The 26,741-nt window shown below is 41.5% G+C and overlaps 1 protein-coding gene across 5 annotated transcripts; it reads right to left on the bottom strand.

The window, feature by feature from the left end:
- Positions 1 to 112: 112 nt before the first annotated feature.
- Positions 113 to 26,741, bottom strand: pkn2a (protein kinase N2a). Of its 5 annotated transcripts, none has more exons than XM_035169198.2 (23): positions 26,310 to 26,741; positions 18,576 to 18,740; positions 18,049 to 18,184; positions 13,137 to 13,291; positions 10,038 to 10,167; positions 9,768 to 9,913; positions 9,341 to 9,554; positions 8,323 to 8,508; positions 8,001 to 8,110; positions 7,712 to 7,855; positions 7,045 to 7,120; positions 6,598 to 6,754; positions 5,899 to 6,031; positions 5,156 to 5,292; positions 4,585 to 4,660; positions 4,161 to 4,252; positions 3,858 to 4,034; positions 3,311 to 3,373; positions 3,138 to 3,214; positions 2,632 to 2,774; positions 2,402 to 2,509; positions 2,184 to 2,264; positions 113 to 2,014 (listed from the first exon to the last, which is right to left on the bottom strand). In XM_035169198.2, the coding sequence occupies exons 1-23, from the start codon at positions 26,328 to 26,330 to the stop codon at positions 1,811 to 1,813; spliced, it is 2,931 nt and encodes a 976-aa protein (XP_035025089.1). In that variant the 5' UTR covers positions 26,331 to 26,741; the 3' UTR covers positions 113 to 1,810. The 5 variants fall into 5 exon arrangements, with proteins under 5 accessions (XP_035025089.1, XP_035025090.1, XP_035025086.1 ...); XM_035169199.2 differs by having other exon boundaries at positions 5,905 to 6,031; positions 26,310 to 26,740; XM_035169195.2 differs by lacking the exon at positions 26,310 to 26,741 and adding an exon at positions 20,156 to 21,444.

Below are 26,741 nucleotides of genomic sequence, written 5' to 3'. Positions count from 1 at the left end.
AATCGATTAAGTGTCGCCGCAGGAAAGAAAACATGACATAAGATCGTAAAATTAAATACTCAACGTAAACACAGGATGTGTTAGGAGTTTTGACTACAAATAGAAGCGAAGGAACTATTACAAATGTTTAATTTGTGCATTCATGATAGGCAACAGACTGCGAAAATGCCTTTTTTACACCAGGGTGAACAGCGACTGTTGTGACTCAGGTATCTGTGTGTACCATCCATAGGGTTCCGCTCTGGCGAGCACAAGCAAAGAATTTTTTAAAAAAGGAAAAAACTTTGTACAATCTATTTTCATCATTAAGAAACGTAGATAATTAAAACTATTGATAAAATTAGTGCTTTCAGCTTAATTGTGTACATACAGTATGTATATATAATATACCCTGCCCTTCCCTGTAGTGTTTCATATCAACAGGTCTGCAACATTAGAGTCAATTCATATTCAACATGCAAACTGACAAGAGTCGTCTGCTGGTTTCACTGTTCCAGCTTAAAAAAATGTCACAGAAACAGTCAGGGGAGCATTTAAATGGCGTTTAGACCTAAATCAACTTTAATCTGTGCCGCCCCCGGCCAAAGAAATAATCTGTCAAAAGGTTCACTTTCAGTCGATCAAAGATTTTGTTTGCTGCTGTAAAAGGAACAGGAGGGATTTGGTCATGTAGCTGTAACGATGAGACTCACGTTCACTAATGAGGTAATGAGAAAAAAAATGATTTGAGATCCACACCTGACCTTTCGATGTGGAAGGAAAGAAAAAAACAGGAGCCGGCTGAACTCAGTTCTGACAAAGAATTATTAATCTAATATCAAGTTTGGATTTTTATTCCTCAAAGGTGCTGAGATCCAATGAGGTACTTGCATCTTTAGAACTGAGTTCAGCTGAAGAGCCACTAGAGGGCGTCAGAGACATTTAAATATTCTGCATTGTTTGTTCTGGCCCAAAGGTTCAGAGTGTTTATCGTTTCCAAATGAAACTCTGTGACGGTCACTTATTGAACAGCTTAGGAAGCATGACTGCTGTTTTACATTAGAGTATTATTATTATTGTGTGGGATCTTCTCAGCACACATGCAAACTTGCAAAGTGAGAAAACCAGGTGTTAAACTGGTTTGTGAACAAGGGCCGGGCCACAGGGAAATGAAGTGTTTACTTCGTTTTCAAGTCGAGGAGCAGCAGTAGTAGTCAAGATGCTTGTTGCAGTTCAGCGATGATGCTTTGAGCACTTTTGAAAAATTCACTGAACACCAGTCTCACACGATGGCGGCAGAAATGTCAAACTTTACAGTGAGAGAAAAATGTCCTAAAGCTACGGCGAGGGCTTTGCAAATAAAACAAGACATGACAATAAAATATACGACTGAATATAATCTGTACAGATCAAAAAAAACAAAACAAACTGAAGACAGTGACACTGAATAACAGGATTGTGATTTGTTGTCGTCTTCTCAGAGTTCATATGAAAAACATTCTCAGTGGTCAGACAACGGACACAGCATCCCTCCTCCTTCACTCTCCAACAACAGAGTTTCTTTTGTTCTTGTTTCTTTTAAAAAAAAGTTCTTCATGTGGATTAAAAAAATAAGTGGGGGTCCTCAGGAGGCAACTTAATTTTCTTCTCAATGGCACAAGGTTTTTGCCCGAAGGCTCGAGGAGCCATGTCCGCTGCTCCTCCTCAACGTTTTGGGCAGGGAGGAGGAGGAGGAAGAGTTTTAAAAACACATGAGCTACAGTCACTGCTGTGTTGGTTGGTTCACAGTGTGCGTGTGTGTGTGTGTGTGTGTGGAGAGAGAGGAGTCAAGCTAACACCAGTCAGCAATGTAATCAAAGTCAGAGAACATGTTCTGCTCCTCAGAGCGCAGCACTCTGGGTTCCCTGGGGGGGGTTAAGATCGGAGCCTCTGAGGTAAATTCATCGTCGAAGTTGCTGACGTCGCTAGAGCCCTGGATGGTCGGCACGAACGGCGGTTTCACCTTCTTTGCCAGCAGTCCGTTCCAATCCATGTGCTGCCAAGAGACACAAAGTAGCAGCAACTGTTTAGTTCAGCTCAGCATTAAGACTGGAAAAGGGAGGAACATATAGCCTAGATCTCTTCAAATTAAAATGTCAAACTATTCCTACAACATAAAAAATGGAAAAAACCAAAGCAGAGCATTTCATTTCTTTGTCTCTTACCCTGAAGAATAGATGTTTCTTAACCTCCTCTGCGTCCTTTTCTCCTGCTCCCAGGCGTCGCTCTGGACTCCTCCTCAAAAGCTGAACACAAGAAGAATAAAACATATTAAAACTGATTAACTCCCGGGAAAACACACGTATTGGTTATTTACCATGTGAATCCTCTTGCACTATAAAAAAATATTCATTAGAAATCATTCACAGTCGTATCTACCCACCCTCCTCATGATGGAGATGGCCTCAGTTGAGAGGAATCGTGGGTAGCGGACTTCATCGTTGACGATGCTGTCAAACACCTCCTCCTCATCGTCGCCGGGGAAAGGCGACTGAACGAGACGTGGTGAAATGAAAAAGATGAATCACCGTTATCTCAGGGGATTGTGTGGGTCAAAGGGCGGAGTAGTAGGACATTAATATTCAGTGTCTAATAAGGAAAGAATGGACTCACCTCTCCAACCAGCATCTCAAAGATGAGGACGCCCAGTCCCCACCAGTCCACAGCGCGGGTGTACGATGTTTCAGTCAAAACCTCAGGGGCTAAAAACTCGGGGGTGCCACAGAAGGTGCTGGTGCGGTCCCTGAAACCCATTCCTGAACACAACACAAACGCAGTTTAACAACAAACCCTACTCAGCTAAGACAAAAGAATAATCTGTCCTCTGGCCTTTGACCCTGGTGTGGTCACTTTAATAACAGATCTGTTGACAGTACTTAGAATATAATTTAGAATTGTTAAACGTGTCTTTTAGTGATAATACAATACAGTCGTAATAAAACACACAATATTGATCTCTATGTCTTTTTGCTAGGTTTTACAATTTCATCTTTAATAGAGATACAGATTCAGAAATGTTCCTCTTTAAAATCGATGAAAATAAAACATCTGGAGCCTCTGGATTCAATTCAACAACAACAGTCTGAATCTTTTCAATTCTGCGTCTTCTCCACATTTACCTTCTTTGCAAAGTCCAAAGTCGGCGATCTTCACGTAGCCCTCTGTGTCCAGGAGCAGGTTGTCCAGCTTCAAATCTCTGCAAATTTAAACAAGCAAGAACCAACATTATTTATGAGACTTGAATGCGTCTTATAGAAATAAATAGTGTATTAAAAATGATGCAAACTGTTACCTGTAGACAATCTTGTGTTCATGTAAGAACTGTAATCCCAGAACAACGCAGGCTGCATAGAATCTGTTAAGGGACAGAACAAAATGTTATGACTTCTACTTAATATTCCCCGAAGGAGAGGAACGAGGTACAAACACATAAAGTATGGGATGTCAGGCCTCGCAGGAGTGATATCCCAGATTTAGTGTAGTACAGAGGAAATCGAATCAAACTTTTATTACATGAGCTTTACTGAAAGATATTTTTAAACTGAGGGAACCAAGCTAAGTGTGCAAGTTTAAACAGGAAATGCAAAAGGTATTTTGGCTCAGAATTTACATTAAAATGCTCCTTACAGTATGTGGATGCAGGTCATATGCAGGTCTAACTTTAAAATCACATATACAAAGTAAAAACTATATTACTGCCCATAAACGACGAAGGCACCCATGAGCCAATCTGATACATGATACATGTACAGAGACAATCATGAATCATTTACACTTCACTTTAGGATCATTTACAGTGAGAACTTGTCCACTACGTAGTTAGAGCTCTGGTAACTCACACAGCCCGGGGCTCAGAGAACACATCGGCGTGGATGTGCATCATCAGGTCGCCTCCCGCCGCGTACTCCATGACAAAACAGACATGTTCCTGTGTCTGGAAACACGCAAACAGGTTGACCAGGAACGGGTGGCGGACGCTGTTGACCGTTTCGAAAATCCTCTTCTCACACATGAGACTAGAAAAAGATGGAAAGATCGCGTGAGAAGTTGCAGCAGCAGAGGGGGATGAAATGTGTAACTTAAGAAAAGAACGTCTTTCAACCTCCTATTTTGGAGTTTGAGCATCAATTTGAAATATTTACCTGTCCACCTCATCGCGAGCCACAATGTCCCCTTTCTTCAGAGCTTTGATGGCGAACATCTCACCGGTGCTTTTATACTCTGCTAACAACACCTGCAGAGAACAGACATTAACATCTTATGTTTAATCCTTACTTTGCTGTGTTAGAGCTTAAAGGATCAGAACATGAATCCGAATGGCAACCAACAGAAGATGAATCAACTATTTCGATACATTCTGAAACAACATTTTCCAGTTCCAACTTCTTAAAACATGAGGATTTGTCCTATAAGATTAAAAACTCAGCAAACATGTAAATGTGATTTAAATATAAATATGCCCCTTCACCTCAGCTTTTTCAATACTTCACAGAAACAGAACAGATCAGTCAACATTAAACATGATCGTTGGCTGCAGCCCTCTGTTGATGATCAAATGAAATGTACCTTTCCAAAGTGACCACGTCCGAGGACCGCCACGCATTTAAAGTCTTGGAGGCTGAAGTGGAACTGCTCTTCTTCCCTGGAAGAAATAAGTGTTAACATCAGTAAAGAAGAAGAATAAAGAATCCAGTGTAGACTCACCTGCATAAAGATGGTGTTTAGAATAAAAGGAAACAGGCTGCAGCAGACAACACAAGTCATTTTTTTTACTGCAGCATGAAAAGTAAAAATACAAAAAATAACAACAATAAGTCAAAGCCAGAGGGCAGCGTTTCTCCTCATGCAACTATTTCAATGGTTACTTTTTTATATCTGCAAGGTCCACAGCATGAAAATAAAACTGTACAGTAGAAAACCTAGAGGCAGGTTCCCGAAAAAGTGTGAGCATTAACGATCTTTCTGTGTCACATTATTGTTTCCTGATTCTTAGAGTCTGTAAATCATTAACAGACCAACACTGATGCTAAAAGCAATATGTAATATTATTGGAAATAGTTCCTTATTCCTGTTTCGTATGAAATTCCCTTGACGCTTTACAAGTAACACAAACCCACCAGGCATGTGTCTCTCTCACCTTATCTCTGGGTCCTTCTGGAAGGCCGTGAGCTCCAGGTCCGGGTGCTGGATGTCCTGCTCCACCCCTCCATCCAGATCTCCCTTCACCACCATACTGTTTCTCTTGTTCAAGAAGTCAAATGAGGCGAGCGCATCCTGCACAGAAGAAATTAAACAGGAGAACAGAAATAAATGTGAGAGATATGGGGAAAATAGATAAGAGTAGATAAAATAGACTAATTTAATTGGGCTTTTGGTCAACAAAAAATGATAACTGAGAACTAAAACTATGTTCTTATGTAATATACTATATACACACTATACAAATAAAGTTAATATTGTTATAATAAAAGATCTATACATCTATATGAGAGATGCAGTGTTCATCTGCAGGGACATAACTATTTTGAAGAAACAATGTAAATCTTGTTAACTCTCGACATTATTACTCGACTTCTTTAGTCAAAGCCTGACAGATGTTCACAGACAATAGAGATGGTAATGTGAACAGTACCTGAAAAATGTGTTTTGTCTCCTTTTGCATTAACTGACTTTATTTGAGAATCTGGTCGTTGATGCTACAGAATCACTACTCAGGTTTTTCTCATCTTCCAGGGCTCAGTGTGAAGCATTAGAGAAGATACCTCTACAGGAGTGAAGCTCTGTTTTTAACAGAAAACGAGCTCAGCTGCTGCTTCGGTTGTCATTTTAGTCTGTGTTTACATCAGTTCTTCGCTGCCTTATCAACACTACTGGTTGTACCTGTACCTGTACCTCCTCCTTGTCGGGCATCTTGTCCTGCACCAGTGGTTCTCTGATGTCATCGGGCACTGGGTAGTGTTTGGGTACTGGTGTGGGATCTTTGTCAAAGTCCAGTTTGGTCACCAGTGGGTCACTGTGACAGGACAGAGGTACAGTTTAGTACAGACACCAATGCTACTGAGACTGCGGCACTTAATTACTTTTTGTCCTTTTCAACTTCTTATAGAAAATAAGACGGCCACACACATTTGCTCTTGAAACCACAGTGTGTGAGTTAATTTAGTAACAGCTCAGAGATAGTAAGTGTTGCTGAATATATATTTTTTATTCAAGGAGGCTAAGTTTTCACCCCTGTCCATTTCTGTTCGTCAACAGGATAACACAAAAACTAAAAGGATGGAACATGGAAGGATGGGTAGAATACATTTTGGCGTGGATCTGGACAAAGGGGCGGATCCAGGAATTGTTTCATCTTTAACATTGTTTTTAGAAATTGTTTCCTATCTCCATGGGAATAATTTATGGATACACATGAAAAAATAAGGCACATTTAGAGAACTTAGATCTATGAGTGTGTGCAATTTGGTGCAGCTTGATGGAATTTAAGGCATATGCTCTTCTGAGGGCCCTTCTAGTTTTACAATGAGTTAAAAACGTCTTTGCACTGTCTACATCTGTGTGCATGTGTGTTTCTTGTACCTGCAAGGTGTAGGTGAACCAGGCAGACTGCTGTGTCCAGTCTCAGCGGCATGCGGGCTGAAGGAGTTTGTGCTGACAGTTGGTATGGCTCTTCTCACCAGGCGGCCCCAGGTGGCAATGTTGATGTTCATCTGAGGGGCTCGCAGGAACGTTTTACCTGACAAAGACAAAGTGAAAGAGACAAAAGGTCATGATGTTTCTCCGGAGCAGTGAAAAACAGTAGAACAACAACTACGAAAAGAGTGGTGTCTCTGAATAACCCAAAAAATCTCTTCTTTCTTTTAGCTACCTAACAACTGATTTGTGGTAAAAACAGGAAAAATAACACGGTAGTTAGACCATATTTAATAACTACCCATCCCTGTTTTAACAAATCTAATCACTGATGTCTGAGAATAACAAGAGTGCACCTTGATAAAGTGTGATGTGCTGACAGCAATGTCTCACCTTGCTGCTTCGAGAAAATCTTCTTCTGTCTTTGTAACTTTGGTCGTCTCTCAATGACGGGGTTGAAAAATGTTACCTAAACAAAACAAAATCATGAGAACAGTGAAAAGCTGCAGACATTTGTGTGTGTATGTATGTATATATATATAGTTAAGGGATTACAGTTTAATATTGCACAGATAATGTGGATGAAGAAATGCATGAGACACTGATGAGACTTTGGTGCATCAATAAAATGTCATAAATAAGAAAGATAAGAGAGACTAACCTTGAACTAAAATGAACTAGAATGAATGGAGTTCCATTCAGGTGAGAAATGCAGCTAAAAAATTATCCAATTTCATAGGACGTTTGAGATATGATCATGACACGTGCAGCAAAATGTTACAATGAAACTCACAGGACCAATGAAAATGTTTCTTTTTATAGAGGACAAATTTCCCTTGCTCTTGTCAAAATAGGAAATGATAAGAGATTGTCAAAAGATCAATAAGGAGAACTACCAATAACAAGATATTTCACCATGTTTGTTTTTGATTTTACTCACTCACTGTATCAAAAGTATCAGCCCACCAGAGGCTGTATGTTGTTTTAATGACACAAGGTGTATCCTTATATGGAACTACCTAGTGTGTGTGTGTGTGTGTGTGTGTGTGTGTGTGTTTACCTCAGCAAACAGCATCCCTTGTGGCTCAAGGTACAGACACATCCCATGACGCTGATTGTCCAGGAAGTCTTCCAGCCGAAGGAACTTGACGGCACAGAGCGATCGCCAGTCACGCCAGTACACGGAGATCTCCAGCTCACGAGACTACACAACAGAGCCACACAAACACACACACACATAACATCAAACAGATGTGAAAATTAGACTCTGCTGCACAAACACAACACTGAGTCAACAGCACAGATGCGGGTCAAGGGCAGATGTGCAGATGTGTATGTGTGTGTTTTACCCGGTCCAATTCCAATGTAAACTTCTGGTCCCAGGCCTGGTTGCTGGCTGGCCTCCAGCTTGTCTGACCGACTACCGTGTTGTCCAGCTTCAACACTGCGCTGATCTCATCTAACACAACACACACAGGCTCCATTTGTTAAACACAAGTGTATTAACAATGTGGGATTTGAGAGTGTAATCGAGCTGGTATCACAGATAAGGTTACTCTTCTGGCCAATCTTAATGTTCACTGGTTACTTGTGAAGTTTCATGGAATCACAGAATTACTTTTCATCAACGTTCATGGTTTTCAGAAAGAGTATGACGTGCGGCCGACTTACTGGAGAGCTCCTCGCTCTTTGTCAGGTTCCTTGAGCTCACGCCGCGGTTTCGATTTGCTCTGCTGATGAAGGAGGAGCGCGTCTCGCTGGGGCTCCAGCCGGGCAGCGGGACAGACGCAGCTTTGGAACGACCCGGGACATTTTCCAGAAGGTCCTGACAGCCCATGAGCCTGACGTCTAACGTGCCTGGAAGTCAGGCAGGATGACAAACATTCCGTTAGTCACACAATCTGTCACCAAGATCAGTTGTCCCACATTGTAACTGCTCCTGAAATACTTTCAAACTTTATCAGGAGAAGCTACTTGTGGTTGCTTTCATTAAGATATGTTGATTACAAAGTTCTTCTGTTAGACTAGTCTGATTCAGGTTTAAAATATAAAGAATGACTTATCTTAGGCCACCATACTTACAGACCATCTCAGACCTAAGACCTGTTTATATGAGGATAATTATGAATGATACGTGTCCTCTACCTGCCAACAATGTATGAAAACCAGTGAGACAGGAAGAGTTTTAAAAGAGACACATTAAACCCATTAAAATATACTATTCACGTCTTTTCAAAAGGATGAAATGGAGCTGAAAAAGCTCAGCAGAAAATGAGCCTTGTTTTTGGTCTGAAAAAGTATCAGAATTCATGGCGAATCAGTCCTGCTTAAGAGGATAAAACTAGACAATTTAGCGCAACTAATCCACTGTTAAATCTAATTTACAGGAAGTATTTATCATCGTCCAATAAGGCTGTTTGTTCCTTTGTGACTAAAGGAACGTTACACAAACAAAGTCTGTTGGCTTAAATTAAACTTGTGTTCTTGAGTCGAGCACACATGAGACAAAACAGGATGACGAATGAAATGTCTGTGTTATATCACCGTGCAAATTGAGCCAAAATTAACACTGAAGTAATTATGACTGCAAAACAAGTTTGTTTTTCAATACCCAAACCTAATAACATCTGTTATATTGTGTTCAGAACAATGTTAACAACAACCATTATTATGTCCTTGGTCCAGTCACCTGTGAGTGCAGCGGGCTTGGTGACTGTGCTGTACTGGTTCTGTGTGGAGATGAGGCTAGATCTGGGACTGAGGGCCGGTGACGACAGCAGGGACAACTCCTCTAGGATGCTGCTGCTGCGGGGGTGATTTTTAGGTAACTCATTGAGGCGTTGCTCCAAGGAGTATCGCAGGAGGTCCAGTTTTTGATTGGATTCATTAAAACGAGCCTGGGCCTGGTGAGAGAAAAAGAAAGAGGGGTGTGGGGTAAGTTGAAGGAAGGATACGAAGAGAGAAAAACATCAATTACATAGTCCATTTTACTTTATTGCCGCACACCAGCAGTGCAGGGATCAGTTTAATTTGAAGTCAACACAACAGTGAAGAGAAGCTTTTTTGCGTGTGCTTGTTTTAAATAAGTACACAAACACGCGTGCACGCAGACTTACCTCTGAATGCGCTTTTTTTTCTGTGACTTTTCCTGAACCCAGAAGTTTCATGACATTCTTGGCTCCCTCTGCGACAGCAGACTCTATCCTGGCGTGGTGACACAGCTCCTCCACCCGCAGGTCTAACGGGCTGATGATGGGCTTTTCTGGAGGACAAGGACGGATGTTAATTCTTATTTTGATGAATCTTTCTGTATTAATATACTATGGGCATCTCTCCTCAGAGGCCTTGCTGCTGTAATCGATGACAGAAGGAAAGCAATGACTCACCCATCATATCATTGTTCTCAAAGCTCAACTCGCTGGTCTGGCTGGCTTTAAGGATCTGCATCCTGATGAACTCTATCTTCGTCTTGCTGTCCTGAAGCATCTGCTGGGCTGTCGCTAGCAACTTACGATCCTATGAGTGAAGAGGAAACCGTTAATATTGCCACATTATGTAAACTAATGACTGTCTCAAAAGTTCTAATAATGTTTTCTCTTCTCTTCAAATAACTTTCAACATCAGGACAAATGCTCCACATCTATCATCACTTGATGATTGTGTTATGTTGTTGTGAGCACTTAACACAAACAGCCAGGAAGCCAGACTATGCCCTAAATTGGAGTCAAAGTACTAGTGACCACATGGAACATTTTATTCACAAAACAGAAAGTGGAATCTCATTGTGTTGTAATTGCTTCTCATACATGCAAACGTGCACACACATACACACAGAGTGCAGTTATCAAACTCCACCCAGAATTCCTCTGAAGTGAAAATCCTAGTTGTTGATGGCGGCGCGCACAGGAAAGACCTCTGTCCAGCAGGCATTTCCTCTGTGACATCAGGACAAGACTATTTCCAGCTGGAAGGTGCCTCTCTCAGTCTGTCTGACCGGGGGGGAAGGTCACATAAAACACTGACCTCCCCCGGCCAGACAGACGGTCGGGGTTGTGTGGCAGTTTTCAGCCCTTATTACTGTACTACAGTTACAGACAAAGGCTCTGCAGGTGCCTACTCTTTTTAAACCAAACTCACTTGCACAAAGTACTGAAACCAAAGGCCTTCAGGGTCTGGCTAGGTGTAATTCAAGTAGTAATGTCTGATTGCTTCTTTTAACTTTTTTTTTTACAATTCAGCACAAATTTCCATTACACAGAAATTGAGCGTGTGAAGTTAAATTTAGAAAGTGCACGCATACACAAGAGTTATGATTCTTTAAAATAAAACACTTTCAGAGCAAGAAATCTGTCAAAGCAGTGTTTTTGTTAAATGGGGGGGGGGGGGTTCATGTGCAGGACTAATACTTGGCCAGGCACAGAGGCTCCCTGGACCATTTCTTGGATGCCGTCGAGAAACAGATGTGCACATAATGAGGGAGTGTTCAAGGTGCTGGTAGGAAGAGCTTCGTAGGGACAGTCTGGACAGAGCCAGGCTAAAGGTTTCCCCTTGTTTCCACTGCTAAGATGAACTAATCACCTGCAGCTTCTTAGTTACCATACAGACTAGAGGGTGGCATCAGTCACCCACTGACCCTCTCAGCTTGAAATCAAATGAGCATATTTCCCAAAATGTTAAACCGCTCCTTTAAAAAAAGAACTTTCAAGGCATCACAAATATGACAAATGGATGCGGTATTAAATTACACAGAATTATATCACCAGCCAAGTAGAGATGACACCACTGAAACCTTACACTATACTGAACTGTCTACTACAAAGTGGCTTCTATTACTATTGATGAAGCCAAATGTACTTCAGGAAGCAGTTCACATTAGTCAACACAAAACATCACAACTGAATATCTAACCCAAACAAAAACTATTTTAATTCCTCCTCAAAAAGCAGTCTCTACCTTAGGGAAACTCCTTTTTCTTTCCACTCAGTGACCCAAGGGTTATTTTTTACCCCCGTGTTTGTTCACAAACACTATGTATGACACAGTGTGTGTCAGCTCCTTGTCAGTTTCCTCCTCCCCTACAGTGAAGCTGTAAACGCAAACCTGCCATGTATCATTCAGCCATCTTCAAGAGTAGAGGCTGGCTTTCAAACTGGAAATGATAATGACCATGGCACCTTCATAAATAAATAAATAACCCACTTCTGCTACCTCAAGTTTCAAAAGCTCAGTTCTGGTGATGATGAGTCTAGAAATCATTCAGTCTATGGTTCATGATACAACTCAGTCATGTAGCTTGTGTGTTTGTCCTCAGTGGTGTTTTGCAAAAGCGCAACACATGTACCAGGTCTAATTAGCAAGACAGCCTGAAGTGACATTAGTGAAGTAGTAAGAACCGCATGATAAAGAAGTATTTAAGTAAAAGTATTTCCAGAAGTAGTGGCGATCGTAAATTCAGTGTAGCAACTGGACATTTAATGGCAAGCTTACTTTTGAGCTGTTAAAATAAATCTAGTATGTCATGTAGAATCTCGTAGGTAAATAAAACCTGATGAAGTGATGTGGTCTTGGTTTCTCTGACTCTTGATGGAAAAAAAAAAAGCTCACATCAGTGATAATTCTGGTTTATTCCGTATTGAGTCTTTAGCATCATTTCTATGGGTTATGGGAAAACGATACAATCGCTATAATAGGGACCACGAGGGGGAGAAACACGAGCTGTCAGCTTGTGAAAAAGATACTTTAATCATCAGTGGCTCCCACCTGTGGGTCAGGATGCCCAACTCGGGGTTGAAAGTACAGTACAGTACATCTAAGAGGTCAGTTAATGAGTAACCCAGAAAAAAGAACACATTTTTGCTATGCAAATTCATATTATTTTCTTATCCAGTCAATTGTTTTCCCGCAAGAATTTCTGGATATTTTTACAGCTTCAATTACCTCATGTAAAAACACTATTTTTGCTTAAACTGGTCACAACCAGTGGGTTACTGTGTTTGAATGTGATCACAACCCTAAAGTTTGGGCAACACTAAAACATTGTATTTGGATTTACAACGGAAAGTGAGCGCTTTCTTGAAATGTTGCCAATAATCACTTTCTGTACAGTAAACTGTGTGCACACAACTAATGCAAATACAACATTTCAAAGTTGAACCATGCAATTGATTTGTAGACTGTGACTGTAAACAGATGGATATTTATTTAGGGATTTTACTGTTCACCTTTAAGCTGAGCTAACATGTTAATGATGCTTATGTTCAGAACCTTTTCGATCATCTGACTGCTTGTATCTTGTGTGAATTTATGGGTGATGATTCCACATGCTTTAGTTGAGTCCAATGTTAATAGAACAAAATGAAAACTAAACAAGCGAGATTAGAAACAGTATAAGTGATGTGTGTGACTTCACACACTTGGCTGCCCGACATGAAGCAGCGAAAACCTGAATGTCAGGTGAATCCGCCCTTCTCCTGTTGAATCCTTACCTTGGAGGGGCCGTTGGAGTACATCTGAATCATGTTCTCTGCGCCCTGTTTGACCTTGAGCTCAATATCGTTCTGTCTCTTCAGGGCGGCGAGGCGGCTACTGCTTGTGTGCATTCTGGCCTCACTGTTAGGGGTGTCTGGGGTCAGAGGGCATTCTGGGTAAAGATGGGAAAGAAAATACAAGTTAACACCTTATGGTTCACAGATATATGACTATGTGCTGCTGGAGTCTGCCACAAATATACACTCACTGTAAATAGAAACTCACACGCAAGTGCTATTTTTGGCTGTCAGCCATTTTGAAGTTAGCTAAACAGTCCTGCCAGCTCTGGAAAGTGACCTAGAGCTTTGCAAACTAAAAACACATCAGGTAGCAACTTCAGCTGTCACATAGTGCATCTACAGAGAGCTGCTGTTTATAATTTAATGAGATTTGTTAGCACAAGACTCCATTTGACTGGACCTAACAGAGAGGAGGAAGAAGAATTAGGGCTGAGGAGATGAACACAGTAGATGGCGGTAATGCACCTTGACGTTGGTTGCCAAACGCCAATAAACTGAACAAAGAAGAAGAAAAAGTAATTGGCTCTCTTCTCTGTTCCAACTCACATGGACATTACACTCGAACCCAGGGCATGCGTCGTCAAGCAGTTGGTAAATGCCGTATGTCGGTGTCGCAAAATGACGTCTACATTATGTGACTACAGCCAGACTAATCTGTCTTAATACGTTTATTGCTTATTCTCATAGTATGACCTTATTCAGGTAAAGGTAAGGTCAGAAAATACTGTTTACATGGTAGTGTTGTCACGATACCAAAATGTTGGTTTCGATACCAAATAATGAATTTTAATACTTTTTCGATACTTTTCGTTAAAAAACAGAGTTGCTCTATCTGAGCCAGTGGCACCAGACTTCTGAAGTACAACAAAAAGGGTTAGAAAAATGATAAATTTAAATTTAGGGCCAAAGTAGTTTGTGAGGCTACCAGTAGTGTGAAAGCTAATCCTGGGTTTGCGCTTCATCTCCATGAAATGCCAGACTTACAATGTCATTTATGCTCATTATTTCCATTCTCAATAAAGTTGTAATTTATCTGTTAAGTGTTTTCTTGTTTGTTTGTATTAATGCATATTGGTGGGTTTTGAAAATGGATAAATAGCCTTACTTTTTATCGCATTAGGCTATATAAAATGTGGGTTATTGTAAAGATCAAGATCATAACTTGTTATCTTTAATAACAAAGTCTTATTATAGACGCACATGTGACATGTGTGACAGCTGCTGCAGTGAGAGAGAAAAACCGCATGTCTAAAGGGGGGCACTCAGCACGCCTTATTGAAACACTGTCACCAGGAGCACAACGGCTGCGGAAAGGTCCTGGAACAGCTGCTGTTCAGAGGTGCTCTCCTCGACAATTTTTTTCCGCGTTCTGCGGCACAGTCTCAATATTTATCTGTCCAATATGTCACACAACACTTCCTGTAGCCTAACCTTTTCAAAATAAAAGCAGTCCAGCGTTTCTGTTGACTGAATTTCTTTTAAGTTTTATGTGAAATATTTGCATGAGGGGAAGATTCATGGCTTCATACTGTAGAGCACTGGGATTTGTTTGAGCACACAGGACTACTTTTAAACAAGGAAATACTGTAGTTATACAAGAAACCTCAGAAAGGCTGTAGTTATATTAAAAGTTAATGAACTTCAAGCGATGGGCAGTAGTCTCTCTCACACACACTCACACTCACACACACACACACACACACACACACACACACACACACACACACACACACACACACACACACACACACACACACACACACACACACACACACTATAAACCCTGTGTAAAAACAGCTTTGACAGTAGCGGCTTGGCTGTAGAACCGAGGCCGAACCACAGCCAGTGTGAACAACTGACAACCGCTTCCAGCAGCCGTTCCTCGGAGCAGCCGTTCCTCGGAGCAGCCGTTCCGCAGCTGGTGTGCTCCGGGTCTCATTCGCAAAGTAGCGATACTAATACAAATTTGTTTTTAACGGCTGAGTATCACGTTATGTTTCTAGTATCTGTATACCATGCAGCACTATTACATGGCAATGACTTAATCAGACTATTGTCCTACTTGTGTTAATACCAGAATAGTGGTGTCCGTGGCCAATACCATTGTGACATTACAGTGTATGCAAATAAGAATAATATATTCATGATGAAGAGAAAACAAAAACAGGTACCTCCTCCCCACAGTTTTGTGTCATGAGCTCACTGGTTTGTTGTGTTTTTTTTTTCATGTCTGGACTCGTGAGGAGTAAACCCCTCCCCAGACTAATCTCTGCTGCACAAAGCAAAACATTCTCACACACATGTGAGGTGGGCAAAAAACCTGCCTGACTTCTCCTGACTTGACTTGCAAGTTTCGTTTATGGCGTCATAAAGGAGCTCATCTTAGAAATGTGACTGCAAATAAAAATCTGATTTCACTGAAGGTGTTGAGTCCATTCAAGTGGACCCGACTGGCAACATCAGTAATTCTCGCAGACGATGCCAAACACAGATAACAATGACCAGCAGGCAGCTCTGTGATTCATTCACTCAGAATTTTTCATCAAAACACTGTCTAATGAGTTTTGAACACCTGTGGGAAATGGAAAAAGGGAAGCATGAAAGCCTGAAAATGAGTCATCTAATGATCCTTAACAAGCTGAGAGAGCGTCACTGCAGAGGTTTCTGTTAGCGTGCAGGAGGGAAGGACATTAGCCTCTATGGGGCAACCCTCCCATTCACCAAGAGGCAGGGTAAGATAGGAAAAATGGAGTGAGCACTTGCCGCTTCTCTTCCAAACCACATGTCTGCAGAAACACAATGAGAATTGAACAGGGGCTCGGGGCGAAACTGAAAATTCACATTGCATAATGAGGGTCTGTAGTGTCATGTGAAAGCTGTTAGTGAAAATGACAAATGCATGCTCAGAAACAGATGTGAAAAAGTGCTGCGTATGTCAACCAGTCTACTATCGGGGCTTGGTCAAGTTCACATCGAGCCAAGAATTCAAGGACCCCTACACCCCACCCCTCCTCCTGAGCGTGGTGCAACCCACGCGGGGCCGGAGGACAAGACAGCCAGCTACTGAATAGCTGATGTCACTGCTGGACAGCTGACAAGGGGAACCCGCCCTCAGATTAACCCCATCTGTGTCTAATGGGAAACATGTTAACAAAAGGCTCTAAACAATTACATCATGACTTGGAGAACTGGACTTGAAACTGACCTAAAAAAAAAACCTGGTTGTCATGCGAGATGTAATATGATGACTAGAAGGAAAACTGACTGAGCTTGTATTCAGGGAGTAAACTGCTGATCTTGGGGCAGGTCTCTTTACGAGATGAGAATGAGATCATGAGAATGATATCATACAGTATGTGACAGAGGGAATGGTGACCCTGTGTCTGAGCGGCTGCTGCTGCTGCTCACAGACAGTACCTGAGAGAGAGTTGGTCCATTTCTAGACTCAGCTGAGAATATCCAGAGCCCCCTTAAATCTCTCCTGGAACAAAAACACATTCTGGACTGCTTGCAGAGGTTGAGCAAGTCCTTCCAATGAATTCAGAGGAAACAAGTAACGTCTCTCGCAGATTCAGGAGCTCAACATACTTGAAGACGTTGCCTCATGCTACACTCAGTCCCTCTCCATCATTTAGCAACTGCCAGCAACATTCCTCTGGCGTCGCATCACTAAAAAAGAAAGCCCTCGTTCATCAGATACAGGGTCGCAGAGTCAGGCTAAATTTGTTAGCACTTAAGATAACCATTTACCAAGACAACCTCCCTTCCCTTCCCTCCCCAAACACCCCTCCTCATCTACTTCCTAATGTCAATTGTACCAGGGGACATGATGGCAACAGGCAGACAAATGCAGTTCCTACTCTTCCCGAGTTCACCCGAACACTCGCCACCAGCAAAAAACTCCGTAAAGCAACTAGTGTAACAAAACCATGCTGAGCGCACATCACTCTTGTGGTAAACCCTCTACAAATTCCATTGTTGTCGAAAAACACACAGGAGCAGGCTTTCAACAGCCTCGAAGGGGAACAATCGGCAGCTCATTGTAACTGTCGCTGGAATGTGGAATGCAACAATGTCAGCCTCTGGAGAGTGAGTCACCTCCAAACCAGCAATGTGCTCTGTGTGTGTGTGTTTATAAAGGTGTTGCTCTAACACAACACTGCCAAAATGATTTACTCAGTGATACTTTGCAGTTATAATAAAAACAGTATCTGGGTAGGAAGTTGTTAAAGATATGAAACACTCAGAAGTTGATATTGTTCTGTGAAATAGTCTTAAAAATTAAATAGTTTGTGCTGCTAGCAAGAAAGTCATCAAATGGAAATGGCTGCAGTCAAATCTGCAAACTGGACTGCAACTCAGTCTGTACAGTTCAGAGTCAGACTATGGAGAATTGACCTTTATCTTCAGATCACAACATGAACAATACCTGAAATACTGGAAAAGTTGACCATGTACTGTAAACACATTACATATCTCTAAATGACCCTGTTCCTCTAAAGCATATATGTTCCCTGTGTAAATGCACCCATTTAGCAAAACAATTTTTTGTTTTGGTTTCCATTATGGCTGGAACTTTGCATTATGTTTAATCCGCTGATAATTTTCTCAATTATTCCATTACTTGTTTGGTATATGACAAATTACCAAACCAAAGCACACTGATAAGCTGAAACCATTAAATGTTGTCTTGCTTGACAAATGACTTGGCAATCTAACCACAAAACAAAAGCACATGGTTCATAACAATGTAATGGTGTAGAATTAATTTGTGTTTACTGTCTTGACTACTTGGTTAATGTTTAGTAAATCCTCTTGCGGTGTTTCAGTGTGGTGCTTCTGCTGTTACCTAGCAGTTCTTCAGGATCTTTGACCACAATGTGGGCGTTAAGCTCTTGTAGCTCCTGGTGAAGCTCCTCAACCTTCTTATTAGATTTTTTCAGCATGTTATCCACATAGGCCAAACTCTTCTTGTCTGTGGTGACCTGAGGAGAGGAGAGTGGAGGAGACAGAAAAGAATTAAGACAGTTTTCTCAAATAATAAGGAAATTCCACAACTTTTTAATCATAACAGTCCGTTTATTAGTCACAGCAAGGGGTACAGAGTAAGAGAAAACCATGCTTTCTCAGGTTCTGGAGACACTTTGTATTGGTGGAGTTTGAAAGACGTGTGCATTTCCCTGACAAAGAGAATCTGATGAAGATGTGGATTTGATTTTGACAAGAGTATCGGAGAGTATTTCTGAAGCTTGACCTGCTCTACTGTCATACATTTCAGCTGACTTCGCCTCTATTGTCATAGACGTGCAAAACTAAATCACTGGATTACCCCTTTGACATAAAGCCTGTCCACTATCAAACAAAATCTGGTTTTACCTTGCGCAGGTTCTCTGCACCCTCCTTGATCTTCAGCTCCTTGCGGATCTCACGGCGGATCTGCTCCTTGATCTCGTCTAGTTTTTGTTGGACCATGGTGTCGGATAAGTCCAGGTTATGTCCCAGACCCAGTCGCTCCGCCACCAGCTGGCCCCTGGCATCCCCCTGGAGGACAGGAGTGGAGGACAAGGAAGAAGAGGCGATAGGAGGAAGATGTGGAATGTGATTTAGAGGTCAATGAGGGAGGAAAAGAAGGAGGAAGAGGAAAATGGGATGCCAGAGAAAGAGGAGGAGAGGACATAGGGAGGTCAGTGGATACGTCAACAACTTCTTTGCACACTGGCATTTTCTGTGTTGCATTAAACCAACAGACCATATCAATATAGAGTGTTGACTAAAACGATGCACCAACCTGCAATATTTCAGCAGCATGCATTTCCACCAGTAAAGAAGTGATAAGAGAAGAAGAGCTTCAGACAGTTTCACCTCAGAGGCCACTGAGTTTCTCATAATAACCAGTGAATTTAATTCAAAACCTGTGTGATCCGATTGTGATTTGAATTGATCAATAACATTTTTCTACTATTACTCATTTTCAATGAACAATCATCTAACTAATGCATTTCATTGTTCTAATGATTGAAATCCACTGAATATTAATTTCTGATGATCAGGGATTTTAAACTGGTTGCTCAACCTGTGCGATCTGAGGTCAACCCAGTGTAATGGTGTGGTTTGAACTTCAGCTAGCCTCTGTATGCTGTGTTTTCACTGCTGCCGTCAGTCACCATTGACCTGCATCCTCAAAGCCGTCACCTTAACTAAAGCGGGATTAAAAGTTACTTCCTGAATGGCTTTAAAGGTCGTGATGAATTTAGTGTTGCACTGGTGAAGCTCCACTTACTAATCACAGAATATTTCTGTGACTATCTGAGGATTGTAAATAGTCTGTTTATTCCATTTCATTATACAGTTCATCAATCTAAGTTGTTCGGTTTAAAAATATCTTCTAACTTATTATTTAATATTGACAACATGAGGTGTTAATTTAGTTACATGTCACAACTATGAAATTACCAACACTTAACTTTAACCTATGAGTCACCATAGCTTTAACAAGCCAGATTACAAACCATGATATGAACCCTGCCCTCACTGTGGAAATTAGAATTGCTACATTAGTTAAGCATACACATTGTTCCAGATAACAGAAACAACTCCCTGCCCTCAATGTATATATTGTAAAAGTTATACCAGAACTCGGAAAGTCTAAAGTCTCTGAAATTGTGCCAAGTTTGCTGCAAGTGTGAGAAAATGAACTTATTCCATTCATAAAACGAGGGCATACAGGGACGTGAAAAACAGCATCATCACACTGTGACTATCACGAGATCTTCTTGTTGCATTTAACTCGTCATGATTCTGATACGAAAAAAGAAAAACACATATTTTCATCCACATATTCATATATTTAGGCTTAGTGCTATTTGCTTACATTTAATGTTAAATCACAGCTACCTACGGGGAAACAGATGGGACTGATTCAAAAACTCGAGGTTTTACTAATCCTTGTGCCTTACCATAACTTCATCGGTTTCATTCAACTCCATCTCTAGATCAGTTGAACAATCCAGTCCATGCATGTTCTCCTGACCAGCTACACTATCAGCACACAAACTCCACCGACGTTCTGTTGCCATGTTGGAGCAGTACTATCCTCGGTCACAGAGGTTAAGCTACACCATAACTGATAGGGGCTCTGCTGAGAGCCACGCTCATTCACTCTGCTACGACGCAATTTTCTCCAGCTCACTCATTTTACGCTCTCTTTCTCACCCAACCCATTGACATCAACAGCGAAGATAAACTGTCTGAGCAGCGACAGCCAAATCCCTCTTAGTGTCTCACTCTGTGAGGTCAGAGCAGCCCAGAAGGGACCTAATCTCACTCCAGGGAGAGGACTGTGTCTAAAATTAACTCCAGTTAAAAACATAATGCTGGCTGTCCATTGTGGCCTCAACTCCCCTGGAAAGCAACTTGTGTAGCGGAGGAGAGGCTCTGTAACGACACCGCAACAACTACAAGAAGGTGCCAAGTACTGTAAAGAGTTCAGGTCTTGAACTTAAGAACACAACACATTGTCGTTCTGGCAATAAGCCGGCAGTGGAGATAGTTTCAGAGGCTGATCGACGTGTGTGTGTGTGTGTGTGTGTGTGTGTGTGTGAAGAGGAAATCCTGCAGGACAAGCGCAGACGCTGTTCTGTTATACGTCATGTCTCTGCTATCTAAAATAACACTGGCAGGGCATTATGCTGGCTTGGTTTAGATCAGTGTAAACATGCAAAACCAGCACAATGACGTCTCCTCTTCAAGCTATTGTAATTAGAGATAAAAATGGTTTGATGGTGCTTTTTGTCGACCAGTGAAAACAAGACTTAAATATACACACAAATCAATTATTGTCACTGTAAAGCCATATTCAGACAAACTCTGGACTTTATGGCACTTCTTTTTCATCCTGAGAAATTTGTTTTCTTTTTGTTTTCTTTCAGTCCATCATGTGTTCAAAATGTCACCTACACGCCAGCTCGCTGTGAATTTTCTAGACACTGTCCTGATGTATTTTCACATGGGCTCATTCATACATATTTCACACATTTTACTGGGTGGCTGCCTGGCAGGAAATGTTCAAGAAAATTTCCAGAGAATCTAAATCAGACATTTGCGTTCTCACTTACAGCCCATCTGGAAATTTCCGGGAAAATGTCCTGGGATCAGTGAATGCCTTAAAGTAGCTTAAAGGGATAGTTCACCCAGAAATGAAAATTCACTCATTATCTACTCACCCCTATGCCGATGGAGGGGTGGGGGAAGTGTTTGAGTCCACAAAACACTTCAGGAGTTTTAGGGGTAAACAGTGAAGCAGCCGAATCCAATACAATTGAAGACATTAGTGACCTATCAGACCTATCAACAGAAAAAACATAACATGCTGCTCGTGTGGTGTCATCAAAGTGTCCACAAGCCACGACATTCATATTCCACTCTAAACGAGTTCATTTCCACTGTGTTTTAAGCCTAAAAGTCCACCAGAAATGGATAAGCTAGCAGACAACAGCATTTCCGACGGTCCCTGAATGCACCTGGTCAGATCAGCGGAAATTTCGGCTTAAAACTTTGTGTAAATGACGCCGTTTCGAGTCGAATTTGAATGTCGTGCTTCCGGACAATTTAATGACACCACACACACACACAGTATGGAGGCATGTTATGTTTTTTTCTGTTGTTCTGTTACGTCTGAAGATAGTTCACTAATTTCTTCAATTGTATTGGATTTGGCTGCAACACTGTTTACCCCTGAGACTCCAAAAGGTTCCCACTAGGGCAGATAATGAGTGAATTGTTATTTATCGCTATTGCTATGCCTTTAAGACACATGTCGGTAGCGCACCATATAGGCTGCATTATCTTTTATGCATGCTACAGTTTCACAAAGCATCCAGGTATTTTGGAGGTTAGCCACCTAGCGTCAATCAAAGACCACCTACACTTCCTCTCCAAGAGAAGAGGCCAAATTTAACACAGCAAAGGCTTTCAGATTTAGTTTGGATATTATTTGAACTGTCATCTACGAATTCAATTGATCATAAGATGAGTTGCATCAGCATCTAGGTGGAAAACTACCTCAGCTTAACAGTTACCTGAAGGAAACCCTCATAGTATCTCCTCTACTTCTGACTGACAGGTTTATGTTGGGAAATTACATCATATTTAGTGAGAAGAGATTTCCATTGGCTGAGTCACTCACCAAGCCCTCAAGAAACCCCCCACTCTCCTTTCTATAGGTGCTCACTTTAGAGGAAGCTATAGTTTTCACATATCCCGGTCCAGAGCCTCCTTGATGACTCATAGGTAAAATGGAGGTCACAACTCCTGGAAGTGGAAGAATGGAGTGTGGAGTAAAAAATATTAATAGTTAATAATCTGCTCTCTTCTTCAGCTCACTACCCTGCGAAACTAATGTGGTGTGAGGACAGCATGAGGACACCCAAAAGGGCCTATTTCACTGTGCAACAATACAAGGAAATCCATGAAAGGCCAATCAGATAAGGTGGAAATAAATCAGCTAGTGCACCCACAGGGGCTGCGTTTGAATTTGAGATCAAACAAAAGAAACTATATTCAAAGAAAGCGAGTGGGCGCTCATTTGCAGGATTGGTTTCACCTCTGGTTTCTCTGTTACTGAAATACTTCCTCGAGTTGTTCTTTTACCTGTACAGCCTTATCATTTCTCGCTGCTTGAATGTATCACCTAGTCGGGGGGTCAATGACGCTACTCAGGGGACTATGGACTTTTTTGGATCAAAGACAAGTAAAGCAGGAATTGTAAGCAAAGGTTTCCACACATAGCACAATGCACAGGGATTATGATGGATGGAGGAAACTTGTTTTCGTCAGTGTAGCACTGCTCGCTGCTCTGTGTAATGTTCAAGGCTCGCAACAAATGAAAAGACAATCTCAAACATGTAAGGAATCCAAAGGACTGCTTAATTTATATAAAAGGCAAAATAAGGGATGTTAATCTGCATATAAAAACTATTACATGTATTGCTAACAGACTGCCTATCTAAGACTTATTATCAACTGATTAAATAGTCAGTTGATAATATTCTTACAAAGGTTACCTACAGTTGATAGCTACTCATGCTAAACCTTTTAGGAACTCTTTCAGTACACGACATGAAAGGAAACTGTGAGGTAAAAGCAAACATTAGGTCTAAACCTCAAGTGTAAGCAGGTCAACTTAGTATTTAAGCCTGAAAGCTCCAAGTCCTAAAACAGGAGGTCCATTCAGACAATAGGACAATGGAAAAGTTGAGGCCACTATTCAGACTCGCCTGTGTTTTTTTGTTTTTTTTTAAAGTAAAGACCAAAAAAAAAATCAAGCCCTTGCCATCTCAGCCTACAACCTGACACCCGGCAGTCTTACCCCACAGCTGGCTGGCAGAGAACTGGCCACAGCCTGGTGCCCTGCTGCAACCAGAAATAGCAACACAGGCTAATAAACGTAGATCTACAAATGCAGCTTTTGCATGAGTCGCACACGCGTCCCACGCACGTCAACTGTGGGTAACATTTCACACCATCAGGTCAATGTTAATGGTCATTCCTGAGCTGGGCAGACAAAAGATTTATTCTGGGATGCTGCAATGTAACAAAAGGAGAACAAACTACTAAAGCACTGTTTGCTGTGTTGAGGTGATCTGGATCCACTCCATTTAAACCACAACAGTTATATATGTTGTTAAGCTGGTTTGGTGTACCCTGGTTAAAACATAGAGACGTCTTTTAACAGTGAAAACATGACTTCCAGATGTAGTTTTTGTATCTTTTTTTAACTTTAGAAATATGCAAACTTAACAACAATCTTTAGGAACATAACACAAGTCCGGGCTTGTGTTATTGTGTGTGTTGGTGAGTAATTTATCATCTGTCACTGACAAACTGTCACTGACGACTGATAATCCTGACAGACCAAACACTGTCAGTTTGATTTTGCTAGTCGTTAAGTATTGAGCACGTCAGCTGAAACTGACAGGTGGATCAAAAACAAATGGATGGGTGTTAACTTCACATACATTTCCTTTTTTAACATTAAATAAAGATCCATAGAGGGACAAGTATTTCAGATTAGTCCATACTATAAATATTAACTGAAAAATAGAATGTAAGTAATAAATGATCCTTTTTGCACCTAAATAAATATTGTACACAGAAGGTTCTCCTCGGGTATTGTGATAAGTACTGAACAATATTTTTTTTATCTTCAACAACTTTGGGTGAAATGATGCCATGATTTCACTAAACAAATAATATAATGATCACATTGTGCAAATGTTTTATAAAATCCGATTGCAAATTGTACTTTTTTCTTTAAGTCAACAAATTTCTTCACTGAAGCCTGTGCGCTTGTTTGTATGTTTGTAGGCAAAATTACACAAAAACCACTGACCAGATTTTCATGAAACTTGGTGGAAGGATGCGATGAATATTAGTGTGGATCCAGATCAGGGGGCAAATCTATGAATATCTTAACACTCTTGTTAACATTGTGAGATAGAGTTTTTGTTATTTTCTCTGAGACTAATTCATGGATCTTGATGAGGGAAAAAGTCAGGCACGTGTCGGGGACTGATATTTATGACTGAATAATTTGAAGATCAGAATAACTATTTGAATCTAGTGAATATAAAATGTGGTTTCATTAGGGGACTATTAGGCCTTGGCAGAGCAACGTTCTCTACTAAGTGCCATTCTAGATATAAATGCAAGTTTGCAACCAACTCAAACATCACAAACATCTATAATGGTAAAATTGTTTAGCTTACATCCTCCAGTCTGGCTTGGTGCTTAACTTAAATATCATAATCACTTTTATGATGAGCTCCCCAAAAAAAATGACGTATTTATCCATTTATGTGCTCAAACTCAGGAGGAAACTGGTGGATCAAGCCTACACCCCTGCTTCCATTACTGTTTTCAGACAGTTTAATATGGGCGAGTATGGCAATTTAATTTCATAAACCCAAGCCCAGGTCATCCATCCACGTTACTAATAACGCCATAGAGCAAACACCTATGGCGAGTGAATAACATGAATGCTAATGCTTATGAATAAAGCAGCATCAGTGACATGGCTGCAGGTCATCGCCACCTGTTGCTTCAGTGATCAGTTTCAGTCTGCACCAACCCTGGGAAACATTATTAATACAAAAAAAAAAGACTTCCTTTTCAATGAGGTGTCAGCTTTGTTATCAGCTGTAACCTCCTCCCTGCTCTCCATAGAGATGAATAACAGTGTGGGTGATCAACATGTAGGAGGATATTGCTGCAGTGACGCCTGACTGCACTTTCGATCAAGATGAAAGTTGTGGATGAGCTGAAACACTTGCACAATATATTTGAATCTATTTCAAGTCTGACGTCACTCAAGTGAAACCACATTAATCAATGAGTCATGACTGCTCATGGACAATAATGGGACCTGACTGGGAGGCTAACTTCAACTTACACTCCTTCGTAACGTTCAAAATTGTGCATGTGAATGTTATGATAGGCATTTTTCTGAGTATCCTACTTTGTTGGTGGCATAGTTTGAACTTCATCCGGTTTGATAAAAACTTTACGTCAAGACAACAAGCTAACACAACATAAGATGAGTGATACTTTGCAGTTTCATTACACATTACCGAGGCACGTAATACAACTAAAGAATAGTTGTGTGTGTGTGTGTGTGTGTGTGTGTGTGTGAATACGCGGAAGACTGTTTATTTCCCAGCAGTAACTCAGGTTAACTTTACGTGAGGCTACAAGAAGTTTCAGAAGCTTCATTTAACGTGAATTAAAAACAAACCCTGACGTTAAACACGCTCCCTACAATGGCCGCTGCCTTCATCAAAGCCCCGCAGCCTCCGCACCACAGCACCGGGGAGAAACTGGGATAATTCAGGGGAAGTTAACTTTGGATAATTGTTTCCCAGGCCTCGATCCATGGATGATTCCCAGACAAGCCTGTGGGCTCCCAGCACAGGCCCCTTCACTTCCACACAACGCCGCACACCCGCAGCGGACGCAACTTTTATCAAGTTAATACAAAAGTGCTTGCTAACTTCTGAGGAGCAAGTTCGGAGCAAGTTTGCGCACTTTCCCGCAGCCGTTGTCAACTTTTCCTACCTGCACGGAGTCGGCGGCCATCTTGGTTTTCGCCTTTGAATCAAATCCTACGGGGAGAGAGAGGAGGGGAGCGGAGGCAGGAGCTCCGAAAACAAGCCTCGTTTTAAAGTTTCCCTCTCCGGCGGCTCGAAGACGGGATCTACTTCCACCAAAGCGTCGCTCGTCGCGGACACCCGGGGCTTCCCATGTCGTCTTCACGCTTCTCCGACGCGGCCACACAGTCCCGGAGGGGTCCTGGAGGGTGGACTGGCGGTCATAAATTATATTAATAAAAAAAAAGAAAAGAAAAGCCGAGGCATAAATCTGTCCCAGTGCAGTTGGAGAAAGAGGCGGTGGTTACAGTGGAGGTGTCCGCCCAGAGGAGCTGCAGGCACACAGCTGCTCCTGCTGCTCGGCGCTGGGACTCTTAGCGCCAACAACACATGTGACTCC

The sequence above is a fragment of the Hippoglossus stenolepis genome, chromosome 11 (assembly GCF_022539355.2).
Source record: "Hippoglossus stenolepis isolate QCI-W04-F060 chromosome 11, HSTE1.2, whole genome shotgun sequence".
Classification (NCBI taxonomy): Eukaryota; Metazoa; Chordata; class Actinopteri; order Pleuronectiformes; family Pleuronectidae; genus Hippoglossus; species Hippoglossus stenolepis.
This window is presented reverse-complemented; position numbering and strand designations above follow the sequence as displayed.